This window comes from Protobothrops mucrosquamatus, unplaced genomic scaffold (genome assembly GCF_001527695.2).
Source record: "Protobothrops mucrosquamatus isolate PMUCROS unplaced genomic scaffold, P.Mucros_1.0 scaffold_311, whole genome shotgun sequence".
Classification (NCBI taxonomy): domain Eukaryota; kingdom Metazoa; phylum Chordata; class Lepidosauria; order Squamata; family Viperidae; genus Protobothrops; species Protobothrops mucrosquamatus.
Window position 1 is genome coordinate 952,597 of NW_015386387.1, and position 19,459 is coordinate 972,055.

The 19,459-nt window shown below is 44.3% G+C and overlaps 1 protein-coding gene across 1 annotated transcript in view; it reads left to right on the forward strand.

Moving 5' to 3' along the window:
* The window catches only part of HDAC4 (histone deacetylase 4), a 111,876-nt gene that overhangs the window by 19,387 nt on the left and 73,030 nt on the right, over window positions 1-19,459 (forward strand). The window contains exons 5-6 of the mRNA XM_015832185.1: window positions 11,916-11,962; window positions 18,073-18,180. Of these exons, the coding sequence (XP_015687671.1) occupies window positions 11,916-11,962; window positions 18,073-18,180 (155 nt within the window). The remainder of the gene's footprint in view (window positions 1-11,915; window positions 11,963-18,072; window positions 18,181-19,459) is intronic.

Genomic DNA, 19,459 nt, shown 5'->3' on the forward strand with positions numbered 1-19,459 from the left:
AACCAATTGCTCAAAGCAGGCACCTTATATCATCCCAGTCAAATGGTTGTCCAGTCTATTTTTGAAAACCTCTAGCAATGGAGCACCCACAACTCTACAAGACAAATGGTTTCACTGATTAATTGTTCTTACTATCAGAAAACTCAAGTACTTTGGCCACCTAATGAGAAGGAAGGACTCACTGGAGAAGAGCCTAATGCTGGGAAAGATTGAGAGCAATAGAAGAAGGGGCCGACAGAGAATGAGGTGGCTGGATGGAGTCACTGAAGCAGTAGGCGTGAGCTTAAAGGGACTTCAGAAGATGGTAGAGGACAGGAAGGCCTGGAGGAACGTTGTCCATGGGGTCGCGATGGGTCGGACACGACTTTGCAAAAAACAACAACAACAACAACAATACTATCAGAAAATTTCTCATTATTTCTAGGTTGGATCTCTCTTTAACAAGCTTTCACCCAGAAGACAAGCTCAGGATCCAAAAAGATCTTGACAAACTTCAACAATGGGCCCTATCCAACAAAATGAATTTTAATGTGGAGAAAAGCAAAGTTTTACATTTAGGCAGGAAAAATCAAAGTTATAAGTACAGATTAGGCGAGACCTGGCTCGAAAACAGTACCTGTGAGAGGGACCTTGGAGTCCTAATGGATGATCACTTGAGTATGAGCCAGCAGTGTGCAGCAGCACCCAAAAAAGCTAATACAATCCTAGGTTGTATAAACAGAGGCATAGAATCAAGATCACGCGAGGTATTAGTACTGTTTTATAAAACCTAGTAAGACCACACCTGGAATACTGCAGTCAATTTTGGTCGCCATACTACAAAAAAGATGTTGAGACCTTGGAAAAAGTTCAGAGAAGAGCAACTAAAATGATCAAAGGCCTGGAGACTAAAACATGAAGAACGGCTGAGAACTTGGTTTGGCTAGTCTAAAGAAAAGAAGAAATAGGGGTGACATGATAGCAGTATTCCAGTATTTGAGGGGCTGCCACAAAAAAGAGGGCATTAAACTATTCTTCAAAGTACCAGAGGGCAGGACAAGAAACAATGGTTGGAAACTGAACAAAGAGAGAAGCAACCTGGAATTAAGGAGAAAGTTCCTAACAATGAGGACAATTAACCAGTGGAATAGCTTGTCTTCAGAAATCGTGGGTGCTCCATCACTGGAGATTTTAAAGAAGAGGCTAGACAGTCACTAGTCTGAAATGGTATAGGTGAGCAGGCGACTGGACTAGAAGACATCCAAGGTCCTTCCAGTTCTCTTCTATTCTATTACTTCTTATCCTGCTATATCATGCTTTGGATAATAAGTCAATCCCTTCTTCTCTGTGATAGCCCCTCAGTACTCCAATACAGTTGTCATGCCCCCCCCTTCTCCTTTTCTTTGATAGGCTAGACATACTTCAGAACTGTCAGAATCGTCCGGCCTCAGTGCTTCACAAAATAGCCAGTAGGCAGGTACGCTAGACGAATAGCAGTTTAATGCACTCTATTCAAAATAAAGTCAGCACTGGGAGACGCTGGCTCCCAGTGCCTTACATAGGCTCCACAACAGCCCCACCCGCATTACCATTCCAACCCCACCCCCTTATTAACTGCGCCCATTCCAACCCCACCCCTCAAGCCAGCATCCGCGCCCAATGCACCTCCCGCCTTTGCCGCCCTGCCCCATGTCCGGAATGCTCCATAGCCGTCTGTTCTGCCTCCAGGGGCCGTTTGGAGCAGTCGAGGCCTCATCCGGCTGCTCCCCCAGCCTTTTCCTCGCTGGGCCTGCCTCGCACAGTCGTCCGACGTCCTCCCTGTCCTCCTCATATGTCGGCCCTGCGAGGTGCCGGCAAATGACGTCAGAGGGAGGCGCAGGCAAATGGCGGCGACGGCGGCAGATCCCTGAGGGGCCGACGACGCTGCGGCTCGCTTCCCAGCGTCGGCCTGGAAGCCTGGTCGGTTCGAGGCCTCCCCAGGACGTCCAGGGCCAGGGTAAGGCAGATGGGGTGAAGGGCGGTCTGTCCGCCCATCCGGACAGCCGCGCAGGGCTCGACATGCCGCTCCCCCTACCAGGGGTCCCCCTGGAAAGCAAACATACACAATTAATGGCTGTGCTCCCGTACGTCGGCAATCCCTGTCCGGGGCCCTGGCTTGTTCGGGTATCTACGATGGTACTTCTTCATGAGACGGGGGGCGTGCACGTCGCTACCCCGTACCCAGGATGCTTCTGATACCGGGTAGCCTTTCCATAGGACGAGGTAATACACCTCGCCCTTTCGTTCCTTTGAATCGAGGAGATCCTGCACCTTGTAATGGTCGGGGGCTATAGGTCCTGGCCTTTCCATTGGCTGGCCATGGGACACCGGCTTCAACAGACTACTATGGAACACCGGGTGTAATCTGCCTAGACACCGTGGTAGTTTAAGACGCACGGTTACGGGGTTGATTATTTGGGCTATCTTAAATGGTCCTATGTATTTCGGGCCTAACTTCTTACTAGCAGCCTTGAGCCGTACGTACTTTGTGGAAAGGTATACTAAATCTCCCACTTTAAATGGTGTTTGGAGTCTCCTCTTTTTATCTGCTTGGTTTTTGGCCTCCTGCCTCGCTTTTTCCAGGGCCTTATGCACCACACCCCATACCCCACAAATCTGTGTTGTCCACTCCCCAGGCTGGCAAGGCGCTGATTCCTGGCCTTTGACCTCGGGCATGGGTACGAATTCCTTACCTGATACCACCCGGAAGGGGGTGAACCCTGTACTGCTATGTACAGCGTTATTATATGCTACCTCCGCGAACACCACCCACTCCACCCAATCCGTTTGTTGGAGTGAGACATAGCTCCGAAGGTAGCGTTCCACTGCTGCGTTCGCCTGCTCCGCTGCTCCATTAGTGCTCGGGTGGTACGCCGAACTGAGCCCTTGCGAGGACCCCAAGAGACGTACGAAGTCTCGCCAGAAACGGGCTGTGAACTGGACCCCACGATCCGAGATGATACGACGTGGGGCCCCGTGGAGTCGGTACACGTGGGACAGGAACATGCGAGCTAGTCTCCGGGCAGATGGCAGTCCCTTACAGGGAACGAAATGAGCCTGCTTAGAAAAAAGATCCACCACCGTCCAGATTATTGTATACCCCCGACTGCTGGGTAGCCCCACGATAAAATCCATGGCTATGTCTTGCCATGGTTGGTGTGGTTCAGCTACCACTTGCAACAAGCCCCTGGGTTTTCCAGGATCAGGTTTGGACATGGCACAGACCTGACACCCTCGCACGTAGGCCTGTACGTCCATCCTCATCCGCGGCCACCAAAACTGACGCCGAGCCAGGTGTAAGGTTTTCAGGAACCCGAAGTGGCCCGCTTGTTTCAAGTCATGGCAGCGGTGGAGCACCCGGCTTCGCAGCCGCAGTGGGACGTATAATCTGCTGCCGTACCAGGCCAGCCCGTCCCTGTAGGTTAACAGGCCACTGTTTTCTTGCAACCACGGGTCATCTCGGAGGGCTGATCGGAGGTCATCTTCAAGAGTCGTTCCTAACGGCCGGGTAACTGCTTTGGCCTCGTTCCGTTCACCAGGGGGCATAATCACCTGCACCACCTCTCGTTTGCTATCAAACTGCGGCAGCCGGGACAATGCATCTGCTAGAAAGTTTCTACCGCCCGGTACATACTTCAGGTGAAATCGGAAGCGGCGGAAATATTGCGCCCAACGAACGTGTTTCGGAGACAGCCTCCTAGGGGTTTGTAACACTTGCAAGTTTTTATGGTCTGTCCAGACCTCGAAGTGGTGTTTCGCTCCCTCTAATAGATGCCTCCAGGTGGATAGGGCCCACTTCACCGCATACGCTTCTTTCTCCCAAATGGCCCAGGCCCTCTCGGTTTCTGTTAACTTCCGTGACGTGTATGCGCAGGGCTGTAGTAATCCTTGCGAATTATGTTGGAGTAGTACAGCTCCCACCGCTACGTCACTGGCATTTGCCTGGACCATGAACATACGTCCCGGATCCGGATGTAGGAGAATAGGTTCTCTCGCGAATAAGGCCTTTAATGACTCGAAAGCTGTCTGACATTCGGCTGTCCAGGCCAGCGGTTGTCCTGGACGGGGTTTGGTTGTCGACATTCGGGTCCTTAGCAGGTTCGTAAGGGGTAGGGCGACCGTGGCAAAGGAGGGGATGAATTGTCTATAAAAGTTGGCAAACCCCAGAAAGCTTTGCAGCTGTCGGCGAGTTCTTGGGGCTTGCCACTCCAATACACTTTTAACTTTGTTTGGGTCCATCTCCACCCCCTCCGCTGATATCCGATACCCCAGGTAATCTAGACGGGACCGGTGGAATTCACATTTTGATAATTTCACGTATAATTGAGCGTCTAGCAGTTTTTGTAACACGTCCCGAACCAGTTGGACGTGTTCATCCATGGACCTACTATATATTAGTATATCATCTAGGTATACGAGCACCCTGCGGTATAGGTGTTCATGCAAAACACCATTAATTAGTTGCATGAATACCGCGGGGGCCCCTTGTAGCCCGAAGGGCATCACTCTAAACTGGTAGCTGCCTAGAGGGCAGTTGAACGTGGTTTTCCACTCATCACCGGGCTTGATCCTAACCCGGTAATAGGCTTCACGCAGGTCCAACTTTGTGAAGACCTTCCCCTGGGCTAAATGGGCCAAGAGGTCCTTCATTAAAGGGAGGGGGTACAAATGTTCTACACACACTACATTGATGCCTCTGAAGTCCACGCAAAGTGGTAGTCCTCCGTCTTTTTTTTCCTGGAAGAGCACCGGTGCTGCTATCCGGGACCGGGCTGGCTATATAAAGCCCCTAGCCAGGTTCTTATCTATGTATTGTCTCAGTTCGTTCAATTCCCTCGGTGTCATGGGATACATGCGAGGCTTTGGTAATTTGGCTTCTGGCAGAATCTCTATGGCACAGTCAGTCGAACGGTGAGGTGGAGGGCTGTCACAACCCTGCTCACTGAATACCTCTGCTAGTTCCTCATACTCAGCTGGGAATGCGTGCGTCCGTTCTTCTGGCCTCAGGGTCGTTTTTACTACATCCTCCTCTTCCTGCGCACCAAGGTCCGTCTTCGGTGGCCAGGGGCCAGTGCCCAGACGCATGTGACGGCATCCCCCACCCCACCATATCGTCGGGCCCCACTTGTCCAGCCAAGCCAACCCCAGGATCACTGCCTCCGTCATAGAAGGGACCACAATGAAGCAGAGGATCTCCCAGTGTTCCCCCATGTCCAACCGTACTAGCTCTGTTACCAGGGTGGCAGGGACCTCACCCAAAAGGGATCCATCCACCTGCTTGAAATGAATGGGGTGAGCCAGGCGATGGACTCTGATTCCAACCTCCTTCACTACCTTGGCGCTGATCAAACATCGAGTGCAGCCTGAATCAATCAACGCCTGATACCCCTCGGTATGGCCCGTGGTGGGGCTCGACAGGGAGATCGGGATAATAAAGGGGGTTATTGGCTGGCTTACCATAGGATCTTCTGCGGCATCCGTGTCATCATAGTCCACCAGAAGGTCATCGGGAACCGTCAGGGTCGTCTCACTTGGGTTCCGTTGGGGGGTTCCACCTTCTGCATGATGGGCTGCTCTCGACTGCTCCGCCGGTTTCTTTGGTGTGGAACCCACCTTCCTCTGGACCATCGTGGTGCTTTGCGCCGATGGTACAGGGCACTCCGCCACACGGTGCCCTGGCCGATTGCACCTAAAACACCTGAAAACGGGTTTAGCAGGGGGCGTAGAGGGGGCGGCGGCTGGCTGGGCTCCTTTGGCCGGTCCCCTACCCGCCGGGGATAGGGCTGCTCATCCACAGACCTCCGGAACTCCTGCAGGCCGGCGTCTAGCTCCGACGCCACCTTATACCAGTCTAGCAGCCGGCAAGGGACCCCTCTCACGACACAGGGCTGGCGTAGCTCCTTATCCAAGCCATGACGGAAGTGATAGACCGGGAGCCGCTCTGGCCACGAACGCAGCCGGCCGGCCACCTTTTGAAACTCTCTCACGTAGTCCCGTACGGGTCGGCCTTTCTGCCTTAACGCCAAAACCTCTATCTCAGCGCGCTGTACCCGGAAGTGGTCGTCAAACCTTGTTCTAAGTGCTTCCAGGAACAGTCCGACGTCCCCCAGCTCCCGGGCGTGGTCGCTGTACAGATCGGCAGCCGCTGCCTCACCCTGAAGGCTCGTTGTAATCGCCACCACCATCGCCCACTGGGATGAGTACAATGTTGTATACCGGTCCAGATGGCTCAATACCTGGCCCAGGAACATGGCCAGCCTGTCCGGGTCGCCATCGAAAGTTGCTGCAATGGGTGGTGGGCCCCACATAAACCCTGTCGGCCACGGGCCCGTGGCCTGTGCATCCCTCTGGCCTTTGTCAATGGTAGCAGAACGGTGACTGGCCGGAGCCGGGCCCCAAGCCGCCGAGGACCCGGAGAGACGTGCGGGCTGGCCTACCGGCCCAGCGGTCATGGGTCCCCCGGTTCGGCCCTCCCCGTGGTGCCGGGCTTGGGCGGTTGATACCTGACCCAACGGAAACCCACCGTGGTCAGGACCACCCCTCGGAGGTACCTGGAACCTTGGACTGGCGAGGTGGAACCTTGCCCTGCCGACCCCTGCCGGTCCGAAGTGCCACTGGGTGCTGAAGGAGGCGGCAGGTAGCCCGTCTCCCCAAACCGTTCCCGTAAGACATCCAACGTATATTGTCCCGGGGCTGTGGAATAGCTCCACTCCTCGTCGTCATCACTGGTCACCCTCCTTTCCCGCCAACCATATAAAGATTCCTCACTGCCTGCTGCACGCTGGTCGCCGTCTTCTGGCCGCTGCAGGGCTGAACTCAGCCACCACTCACCAGAGGCCGCTGCAGAGCCCTGCCGGTGGGCCTCACCCCCTATGTCAATGGGCTGAGCCTTCTCCTTGGGCCTCACCACTGGCTGAGACTCCCTCGCTTCAGCCGTCTCTGCTGGCAACCCAGTCTCCACCACCGGCTCTGTAGCCTCTTCTGCTGGTACAACCCCCTGGTTACCTTCAGCCATGTTCGCCAAGGCTACCAACAAGCGCAGGCTAGTGTAAATGTGAGAGTGCTGACTTTCTGTCAGAAACGTCCGGCCTCAGTGCTTCACAAAATAGCCAGTAGGCAGGTACGCTAGACGAATAGCAGTTTAATGCACTCTATTCAAAATAAAGTCAGCACTGGGAGACGCTGGCTCCCAGTGCCTTACATAGGCTCCACAACGGCCCCACCCGCATTACCATTCCAACCCCACACCCTTATTAACCGCACCCATTCCAACCCCACCCCTCAAGCCAGCATCCGCGCCCAATGCACCTCCCGCCTTTGCCGCCCTGCCCCATGTCCGGAATGCTCCATAGCCGTCTGTTCTGCCTCCAGGGGCCGTTTGGAGCAGTCGAGGCCTCATCCGGCTGCTCCCCCAGCCTTTTCCTCGCTGGGCCTGCCTCGCACAGTCGTCCGACGTCCTCCCTGTCCTCCTTGTATGTCGGCCCTGCGAGGCGCCAGCAAATGACGTCAGAGGGAGGCGCAGGCAAATGGCGGCTACGGCGGCGATGGCGGCAGATCCCTGAGGGGCCGACGACACTGCGGCTCGCTTCCCAGCGTCGGCCTGGAAGCCTGGTCGGTTCGAGGCCTCCCCAGGACGTCCAGGGCCAGGGTAAGGTGGATGGGGTGAATGGCGGTCTGTCCGCCCGTCCGGACAGCCGCGCAGGGCTCGACAAGCTCCTTCAACCATTCATCAAACAATTTAGCCTCTGGACCCTTTATCATCTTTGTTGTACTTCCCTGCACAATTCCAACATGTCAGCATCTTTCTTTGTATTATGGTGATCAGAACTGCATACAGTAAGTGAGATCTCATCCGTGTGGTATAAAGCAGTATAATCAGTTGTGATCTTGATGCTGTTCCTCTGTTGATGCGACGCAGGATTACATTGGCTTTTTTAACAACTGCAGCATATTGCAGGCTCATACTTAAGTGGTGGTCCACTAGGAAACCTAGATTTCTCTCATAATTACTATGTTGAACCAGATAACACCTATTCTATATCAATGCATTTGGTTTTTCCTACCTAAGTATCTAATATTTGACTTTGTCCAAAGTAGATGGGTGTTCTCTTACCACATTGTTGCCTATCTTGTTTTATGCTCATGTTCTGTCTCCCTCAATGCTGATTTTGATAGATTGGGCTGTTTCTTTTGCATAAAAATAAATGCAAAAAAGGAATTGAGCAATTCTGCTTTTTCCTCTGCTGTTTGTCATCTTGCCATCTGCTTCCATTAGTGGATCTATCATTTTCTTCACTTCTTGCTCCTTATATATTGAAAGAAACTTTTTTATAATTTTTGGCATTAGTTGCTAGTCTTAGCTCAAGCTTTCCTGACTCCATTCTTACAGATTCAGGCTATTGTTATTCTGCTTTAGTTATGTGTTCCTCTTTCAATTTTTTTTGACCTTTTTGTCCCACAATTTGTCAGAGAGCTCTTTGTGGAACCATGCTAGTCTCATCTGTATATTTTGTTTTTCTTTCTCTGTGGTATTAGTTTAGCTTGGGTCTTCATTATCTCATTTTTCAGAGTTTCCCAAGCATCTTGAACTGTTAGAATATCCATCCATGGAATCCTTCCTAATCTCTTTCTTAGCTTGTGGAAGTCAGCTCTCTTAAAGTCTAAAACAATAGTCTGACGTGGTTCAATTACCTGTAGTTGCTTTAGGATAAATTCAAGTATATTATGTTTGCTATTGCCCAAACTTCCTATAATTTCTACTCTTTTGTAATTCTTACTTAATTAATAAGAATTAAGTCCTGTATAGCTATCCCTCTTGTTCTCTCCTCTACCTTTTTTATGACAAAGTTGTCAGCTAGACATGTCAGGAGCCTGTTTGATCTCCCACTCCCTGCAGAGTTTGTTACCCAGTTGATGTCAGGATATTTAAGGTCCCCCATTACTACAGTATAGTGTGTTTCCTCAGCTAACTGATTAGCAAAGAGTTCATCTATTTCCTATGATTGTTTGGGTGGCCTGTAATACACATCTGTGATGCACACCTGCAGCAAAGTCTTTTTTTCTCTAATATTTATCCAAGTGCTTTCAAGCAGACTTTCATCCCTAGTATTGTAAATTTCTATGGAGTTATAGTTACATATAATGCAACCCAGCCCAATTTTTTGTTGGGTCTGTTTCTTTGGAACAATTTATATTCTTCTGCTTGAATGTTCCAATTGTGGATTCCATCCCATCAAGTTTCAGTAATAGTTACGATATCATACTTGCCCTCATGTACTACAATTTCAAACTCTCCCTGTTTGGTCCCCATACTGTGAGTATTGTTATATAGGCATTTGAGCCTTTTGTGGTTATCCCTGGTTTTGCTTCCTATATCTCCTGATTTGTACTTGTGTGCCCCTTTTCATTCACTTTCTCATTATTTGATTTATGGTTTAGTGTTACAAGTTGGTCACCTGTCTTTAGTTGGTCTCCAGTTTTAGTTTTAACCTCTTTGGATAAGTTGAGCCCATTGTTTCCCAAACACATTCTTTCCAGTCTTTGTGAGGTCCAGTCCTTCTTTTGCTAGAAGCCCTTTGTCTAGATAGCGTACTCCATTGTCTAGAAAGCCAACGTTCTCATGACAGCATCATCCTTTTTTGGCTGCTGCCACATATGTTGCTCATATTTAAGTGATTGTCCACTAGGACTCCAAGATCCCTCTCACAGTTACTGGGATTGAGCCAAGTTTCACCCTGTCTATACCTGTTCAAATGGTTTTCTTGCCTAAGTGTAAAACTTTTCTTTTCCCACCATTGAATTTCATTTTGTTAGATAGAACCCAATGTTCAAGTGTCAAGATCTTTCTGTATCTTGAGCCTATCTTTTGGTGTATTGGCTATTCCTGCCAGCTTGGTGTTGTCTGCAAATTTGATGAGTTCCCTTCTGTTCCCTTATTTAAATCATTTATGAAGATATTGAAGTTCTGGACCTAAAACGGAACCCTGGGGTTACCCTACTGACCACCTCCCTCCATGTGGATTTAGTTCCATTAAGGACTATACATTGAATATGGTTTGTCAGCTAGTTAAAAATCCATCTGTTGATAGTATTGTCTATCCCACATTTTTCTAGCTTTCAAAGAAATAGGTTGTGGTCTACTTTTAGTTTGTCTGAGAGTTTGTTGTGCAACCATGGTGCTTTTTTCTTGGGTTTCTTGTTTTTCTTTTTCAGTAATATTGAACTGAATTGGGCTTTTATAATCATATTTTTCAGAGTTTCCCGAGCTTCTTGAGTTGAGTTCCCCTTTAAGATTTTCACCTATGGGACCTTTCCCAAGCTTTCTCTGCGTTTGTCAAAATCAGCTCTTTTAAAGTCTAAGACACAGTTTGATTATGTTCTGTTACTTGTGTCTGTATTATATTGACTTCTAATATAACATAGTCACTTTCCCCCAAAGTCCCCGCAACTTCAATCCCCTCTATCACTTCTTTTCTATTAGTGAACTTCTCAGTCACATCTTTAATTTTTGCACCTAGAAGTCAACACATTTTCCTTAAGAAATTGTCTGATCTACAAATTATTGGTTCTGTTCCTCTAAGTAGTGAATCACCAGTCACTAACACAGTCCTTTTTTAATTTGGGGTAGTATGAGCTACTTTATCATATTATTGACATTGACAAAGTTTTTTTTTTCACGTGTCTACGTGTTTCTTTCTTAGGGGAGGATATGAAATCGATTACTCAAGGCAGCAAGAAGCTTCCTTATCAGTTTTTTTTAGCATGATATGCTGCCATCATACCCATATACTGAAATGATCCCAACGTTACTGAAGTTTAGGGAATAACAGAAAGTTGTTTAAATTGCCATTTTTGAGAGCAAATCTTTACTCATCATGTTTACTGCCATACACTTCACTGTACTTATTGAGGGGTAACAACATCTTCTAGATAAGGTTCTCCTAACATTCTTTGCATCTCACTGAATGTCCAGCATCTGAGCCCTTGTTACTTGCCACTGAAAGAATATTTAAAAGGGATTGTTTGCTTTCGTACCAATCCTTCAGGAAGGATGCTTCTTTAGGCAATACGCTATATTCTTTCTTTAGGAATATGATATTGTCAACTACATCAATGTCAGCCTGTTTAAAACGTTTTGGCCAACTGAATTTTTAGCTGGTTTATTCATGAGGAGAAGGTTGTAGGTAAATGGGCAAGATGATTTTAAAATATCAATATCAAATGTTTTAAAAACCCTCAAAGAATCTTTTCTTAAGAGTTTAAAACCTGTTTCTGTCTCCACTTTTGGTGCTTGGCATTAAAGACCCAATCTTATAGTCTTGCTCCAAAAAGGATGCAGCTACGTTTAGAGGCTGAGGGAATCAGTGTCACATTCAGCACCTAATATTATTGTAGGAATGAATAGGTCTATACCAGTGGTGGTGAACCTATGGCACGGGTGCCAGAGGCAGCACTCAGAGCCCTCTCTGTGGGCACACGTGCCGTCGCCCCAGTCCTAGGCCTTCAGCTGGGTTTTATAAAACCTTTTTGCTTTAGGCCTCCGCCGCCATGTGCAAAAAAAAAAAAAAGGTTCAATCGATCAGTCAATTTCAACTTCTTGCAGGAAAAAAAAAGATTTTGCAAAGTTGGAATTGATTGAACTTTTTAGTCCCACCCAGTCTGCCATTACCACTGCAGCCACGCCCACCTAATGGGTCACACCCACCCAATTGGCCACGCCCACCTGGCACCCAACGATGCATAAGTGGGTTTTGGGTTGCAGTTCGGGTACTTGATCTCTAAAAGGTTTGCCATAACTGGTCTATACTATTAATTTTGATGACAGATTTTTAAATTACTCCCAAATCACATATGTTTTGTAATTTTAACAATGTTTTACTCTACTCTAATTTCTCCAGGCTCTCTGACATCACTGTTTGTCAGGCTTCCATGTGGTGGCATTGGGGTAAGCATTTTTTCTTATTTGATCAAGTAATGCAGCAGAACTTGATTAAATTGATTAAATCCATGTTGATTAAACTGACTAAATATACAATTCTCATTTTTATTATAGAACTCATATGTGTAGAACCCCAAATTCTATAAACTTTGGGGAAAACACTCAATGCAGTAATTTTACATATCTTCAATAAATATTATTGATAACTGAAATATTTGCATCTCTATTGGGGTTCCCAATTGTACAAAGCCTTGTTCATATCAGAGGAAGCATATATCTTTTTTCCAAATATTATGATTGTTTCATACCAACATGCTATTTTGAAAATTTGTTTTTTTTTCAATAAAGAAGCTTTATTGACACAGAAGTACGAAGAGACTCTATGCACTTTGTTTTTAAATATATACATCTGGTACTTTGGCTTCTCTATTGATTCTTACATTTAAGATTCACACTACCTATATAATTTATCTCAAATATTAAAAACAACAACAACAACAACAACAACATATTTACAGATTACGTAAATTGTTCAGGCTTGAAAATAGATTTCTTACTTAAAATAAATGCCATAAAGTGAAACACAACAAACAGGGGGCATTCCTTTCTTGCCAAAGAATATATTTGCTGTCCTGTTTTGCCATTGCACCAAGAAAGTGGAAGGATTGGTTAAATACCTCTGAAGCATGATAGTCTATAGAATAGAAGTCTATAGAATATGTTGTTTTGCTTCTTGGCCTCATGGTAGCCATCAGGGTAACCAACAGTTACTGAATTGCATAAAGAATGAGAATGATCTTGTGATGCTCTTCATGGTTTTTATTATGAATATATGCAAGTTTACTATCACTCAGGTCCCCACTTTGGAGATGAAAACACTGCCTCTTTTCATATTACACATCTTTAAACTCTGTAATATGAAGAAGCTTGTGATAATAAAAGCCCAGTCTACCACAATACCACTGAAAAATGAAAAATAAGAAATCCAGAAAGAAACCAGAAGGGTTGCATAAAGAACTCTCCAATAAACTGAAAGACAAAAAGGATAAATATAAAAAATGGAAAGAGGGATGCATAATTAGGCATTAAACCAGCCTATGGGCCAAATCTGCAAAGATGAAGTCAGGAAAGCCAAGACTCAGAATGAACTAAGACTTGCAACAAATATCAAAAGCAATAAAAAAAGTTTATTTCAACATATAAAAAAACAAGAAAAAAAGTCAAGTAAACAAATTGTCCACTAATGGGACGAAATGGGAAGGAAGTGATGAGCATTAGGGAGAAAGCAGAGCTGTTTAACTCATTTTTTGCATCTGACTTCACACAAAAAGATAAAATAGCCCATCTACCAAAAACAGAACCATAAAAGGCAGACTAGGAATGCAAATTAAAATAGGCACAAAAATGGTAAGAGAATAGCTGTCCACCATAGACAAGTTCAAATCATCAGGACCTGATGGATTACATCCCAGAGTTCTGAAGCAGCTGGCAGACGTGATCTCAGAACAATTGAAACCATATCTTTCAAAGATCCTGGTATACCGGGGAACTACCATAGAACTGGTTCCATCTTCAAAAAAAGCGGGGGGAGTTGATCCAGGAAACTACAGACCAATCAGCCTGATATCCATACCTGGGAAGATCCTGGAAAAGATAATGAAGCAACAGGAGGAAGGGGATCTTGGAGTCCTGGTGCACAATCACTTATATATAAGCTATCACTGTGTTGCAGTCACCAAAAAAGTCAATGCCCTAGGCTGCATTAACAGAGGGATAGAATTGATATCACATGAAGTGTTAGTACAGCTTTATAATGCCTTGGTGAGACCACACTTGGAGTATTGCATCCAATGTTGGTTGCCACAATATAAAAAAGATGTTGAGACCCTGGAAAGAGTACAGAGAAGAGCAACAAAGATGATTAGGGGGCTGGAGGCTAAAACATGAAGAACGGTTGCAGGAATTGGATATGTCTAGTCTAGTGAAAAGAATGGCCAGGGGTAACATGTCAAGAGTGTTCCAATATTTAAAGGACTGCCACAAAGAAAAGGGGTTCAACCTATTTACCAAAGCACTAGAAGGCAAGACAGGAAGCAATGGATGGAAACTAATCAAGGCGAGAACCAACCTAGAACTAAGGAGAAATGTCCTGATAGTGAAACAATCAGTGGAATTACTTGCTTTCAGTAGTTGTGGGTGCTCCATCAATGAAGGTTTTTAAGAGGAGATTGGACAGCCATTTGTTTGAAATGGTATAAGGTCTCCTGCTTGTGCAGGGGGCTGGATTAGAAGATCTCCAATGTTCCTTCCAACTCTGTTATTCTGTTAAAGGTCAGCTCTTGCCCCTTAGCACAGCTCTGCTTTGACCACCACATCAATAGCATCTGAAGATGAAGCCTCACTCTTACATGACATATTTTCAGCTTTCTAAGTGACAGATTGGAGAATTTGTCTACCCCATTTAAGAATCACCCAATCTGCTTCTTCCAGTATGGATGTAAATTATTTCATGTGTGTGAATGCTGTTTATTATCTCTTACGACTATAAAACCCGCCATTCTGCAGTTAGTCTGTGAAATAATCTAACTCTCATGGGTAAATGTCACTCCCCTTTCTTTTAAAAAATAAATAAATGGGGAAATAGATCATTCCCACTTATCTTTTGTGATTCTTAATGGCACTCAGACACCATCTAGGATGCAACTTTCCTGTCACAAGTCAGATCTGATCCCATTCAACATCTGGTTTTACAAATCAGTTCCATTTTTGCCCAGTATAACTACTTCTTGGCACATACAATGTCAAGTGCAATGGTAACTCTGTCTCTCTTTATATGCAATGGCTTCTGGCTTAATACTTATAGGTTTTCCTAGTTCCAGCCGATTGTGAAGCACATAGCTGGCAATCCCATTATTTATGGATGCCTCTTTGTTAGGAATAATTTTTAATGAACATACACGTGTACCCCTTCTTCTTTCTGTGGCCTCATGGGATGGAAAGCATGTTTCCCTTATTTCCAGAAACATGATGCAAAGGCTGAACTTGAGTGGCAGTTCAAGTTTAATCCAAACTTTCAAAGTCTTTCTAATGCAGTTTGGGGTTCAGATGACCTTAGAAATATTACAATTATTTGGGACCAAAAAAAAGCAAGGAAAAACAGATTTGTTGATACTACAGAATCTGGCAATTCCATCCAGGATCTGCTGCACAGCTAGATTACTTGCCCCCTGGGATCCCAGGACTGTCTAGTAATCTGATGTAATCATTTGATTTTAATGATTTATGACCTGGAGCTCAACCAGAGAATTACCTTATTCATATTTCATATTGCAAGTATCCTAAGAGCGAACTCTTTGTATACATACAAAACATCCAGTGCTCCTAATATTCTAATGGGATGGATATGGGACTTTTTTATTAGATGAATTGTAGTTCAAGTACATGCTATACATATTTCCCTGCTGGTCTTGTGAAGGTCATGTGCCTTCACTGCATACTGATAGCTTGATGAACACATTAATCATAGTTTGTCTCACTTTTCCCCTCTCACAGGGGAATGCATCTCACACAGAGAGGAATATCTTCCATCTATCTCTGTAAAACACAGTGTATCATTAAATATAGTACAACATTTGTACTTGCCGCATCTCTAGTTGACAAGCTGGAGACTGATTGTAAACATGCTTCTTTCAGAGATATCTGGAAAGTTTTTATACTTCATTATGAGTTTGGTCAAACATACATGTTTCATCAGCACAGAGAAGAGGGAAATAAGGATTGTTGTGTATGTTTTTAGTACAATGCTTCCTCTAATGCAGCCCTTTTAGTTATCTCACATTGCTGGCTTATGTTCAGCTTAGTGTCAGTAACTAGACCCAAGTCTTTCTTCAGTGTTGTGCTTCCAAGTCATAACTTCTTGGACTTGTATGTGTTCCATATATTTTTCTCCTTTACATTTTTTCCAGTAAAAGTATGTTTTGTTCTCCAAGCTTCGTTTACCTAGATTTGATTTCAGTTTAATTTTGTCATTTTGGGTGCTGTCTAAACTTCACAATTTTGTGTCATCATTAACTACAAAGTTTCAAAATTAATTAAAATATTCTCACTTAACTTCTACCATAATAATTTTTAAATTGCCTTATTTTTCTTGGGAACAATTTTAAATAATCTGGTTAGTGTTACGAATATTATTTTGAAAACTATCCCAGCATTGTTTCGGCAAATATCTCTACATTTTGCAAAATAAGATAAAACGAACAGTAGCATTCCTCAATATGTGAAATTACATAGAAACAAATTAATTGAAAGATTGGGATATAATTATCTTCCATTGCACTTGGCAAATCTATAGTTTAAAACAGACATGTCAAACACAAGGCCTGGGGGCCGGATGCGGCCCACGAAGTGGTTTCATTTGGCCCCCGAAGCCATCCAGGAAACAGTGAGGGAACGGCCCCCGCTGCCTTGGCCCTGGCCCAGGCCAGCCGGGAGCTAATGTACAATTTTGTGGTGGCCATCTTGGCACTTGCCCCAGTGGACCATGCCTTGGCACTTGCCCCGGTCCCACCCCCTTCTGCCAGAGACCCTCAGATCTGTCCCACTCCTGCCCAGGCCCCCCATAGGCACCCTTGACGCGAATGATGTAGAACTGGCCACACCCATCCAGTAGGCCACACCCACTCCATCCACGCCCACCCATTAGGCTGTACCCACTCTGGCCACACTCACCCGCCCCCCCAGGGCAACCGTAATGTTGATGCGGCTCTCAGTGAAATTGAGTTTGACAACCCTGGTTTAAAAAATGGCCCACTGAAGATCTACGAAAAATGTCGGTTAAATCAGTATTGGCAAGAAAAAACACCAATTGGTACGAAATGTATATGCAGAACTCACTCAGAAATTCTGGTTCTAAATGCTTTTCATATCTTGTCTATGTCTTTATTTTGTACTGAGCAATCTTTTTTATACAGATGACTGTTTGTCATCTCTTATCCACATGATAAAGTTTGATCAAGCTATGTTTGAGGATGTCCATTAATCTTTTAAAGTACAAAAAATGATTGCTTTATTTGCTCTAATTGTGAGATATAAGCTCTACCTTAGTTCTAAGAAAAATAGATGATATACATGATGGGAGAGCTAAAATAATTTAGAAGCCAATTCTCCATTTTCTTTCTTATTTTCTCTCCTTTGTATCTTTAATGTCTAATGATGCTGTTATATCTGCATAAGACTATTGTTCTTTATGCAGATCAAACTTTGTTTTTATTATCAGGTCCTGGAAAAGCAAAATAGTCATTTCCGCCTAGGAATTTTCTAAATAATTTGTATTAATAAACATATTCCATAGCCAGTTAGCCAAATAGTCACAATCCCCTTTCCAAAGGATCTTGTCCTATCAATATATGCAGGACTGCCACCTGGTCAGAGCCATTTGTCTTCATTTAGCATTTTAATTTTGATATCTTTAGGGTTTTTTTTAAAGACACTTTCTTCAGCAAAGCTATGCTATCTGCTGACTTTTGTTAACATTTTATCAGTAATAGGTAGCTAGTTAATTATTCTTAGGTGTGGAATATTACAGAAACCAGGATGAAATCTGGTTAGTTAAAGTAACAGTGGATTTTTATAGATGATCTTTTGTGGATTCATACAACCTATGGTTCTTCTTTTAGGAAATGGTTTAGTTCTATAATTATTTGGAGTGGTCTTCAGAAATGAAAGTGGAATATTGGGAGCTGTGTTTTAGAAGATGTATGATATGATACAGACAAGATATGTTTCTTGTCAAAAATCTTATATCTGAACATGTCCCAAAATGGATGCATGAGGATAACCACTTAAAGAACTTCTAGGTGTATAAGCAGTTTATCTGTAGCTAAAGAGCTTTTTAAAGAAAAGTAAATCAGTATTTATATTTGTGATGGCAGTGCTACCAATTTTGAGTTGGGGAGTAATTCACTTTTGGTATTTATCATTATTTGCATTTATAATTAAAACACTTAAGTTATGATTTAACAGTTCCAGTAGTCAGCATGCAGTGCTCTGTGTAGTCTAAATTGTTTCAGAATTTACAACAGTATCTTTACAATATTTCTGAATCCATCTTTATTCAGGTGGACAATGATACAATTTGGAATGAAGTACATTCATTCAGTGCTGCTCGTCTTGCTGCTGGCTGTGTCATAGAGCTTGTATTTAAAGTAGCTACAGGAGAACTAAAGGTTGGTCTGGTATTGATAATATTTTGGCTTTCATTTTTACATGTGATAGTAACTGGATTAATTTTGTTTTCATGTCACATAGCAAACAACTTTTACAATATTTCCAAACTTAGAGTTTGTAAGAATATACAAAGGGCAGAAATTCAGGAATTGTGAAATTTGTTTTGTATAGTGCAATTATAGTTAGGAATACTAAAAAATGTCTCTGATTTTAATATTTAGTAATTTAATGTATTTATTTTACTCCAGTCTTTTATAACACATATATAACTCTTGCTCCTGCTCCTTAATCTCAGGGCTTGACTACTGTAGTATATTTTTGAAAAATTATTAGACAATATAGTTATAGATGGAACAGGTCAATAGCCCTCTATGATACAAAGTTCCATAAGCTGCATTACTTGCCAATATAATTCTGAATTCACTGCAAAATTTATCTAACTTTCATTATTCTAAAGGGACCTCCTCCCAACTGAGATTTACATGCATATATGTTAATGTCACATCTTTTCTAGAAATCTGTTTCTCATAGTAATCAGTAAGCCATATCCATAGAGAGGATATAACAGCATGTAATATTCAAGTGCATGCCACTTCTGAATATTTAGGTTTCTCATAAAAATTAAGTCATCTTTAGTCAAGTTTACCTCCTAGTAATTTATGTGAACAAACAAGAAGTCCTCAAATTATAAGAGCAAATGGGACTGGCATTGCCATCACTAAGTCAAGCAATTGTAAAGGGTAATGTCACATTGTTTAGCAATAGAAATCCAGGCCGTCCCAGTTGTCATGATAATCACAAGACACATCAGTTGTTATGCAGGAAGTAGAGGAAATCTCAGATAAGGAGTGTGAGGTGTTACCAGGGGTTGGGGGAGGCCCAGTGCAGGCTGTGTGCAAGTTTATGGTGCTGGAATGCAGTGCGAGCTTAGGCAGGCTGGAAAAAGAGAATGCGGAGTGCATGTGTGTGAGCAAAGGGAGACCAGGAAAAATGGTGCAGGGTGCATGTGTCTGTGAGTGCAGGGAGACCCAGGGAAGGAAGGCACCAGTGAGTGCGAGCATGCAAAAGGGAGAATAAGTGTATGGTGCATGTGAGTGTAGATGGGGGGGGGGGAGATTTACCTTCCCTACCAGTTTCCACATTAACTTTTCTTGTGCATAGCCTGCAGAGAAGGTCTGCAACACTTGCCTGCCATTAGATTATAAAATGAGAGCAAATTCCACTCCCTACAAACTGATGATGTTACCTAGTTTGGTAAAGAAATGTCTGCAAGAAAAT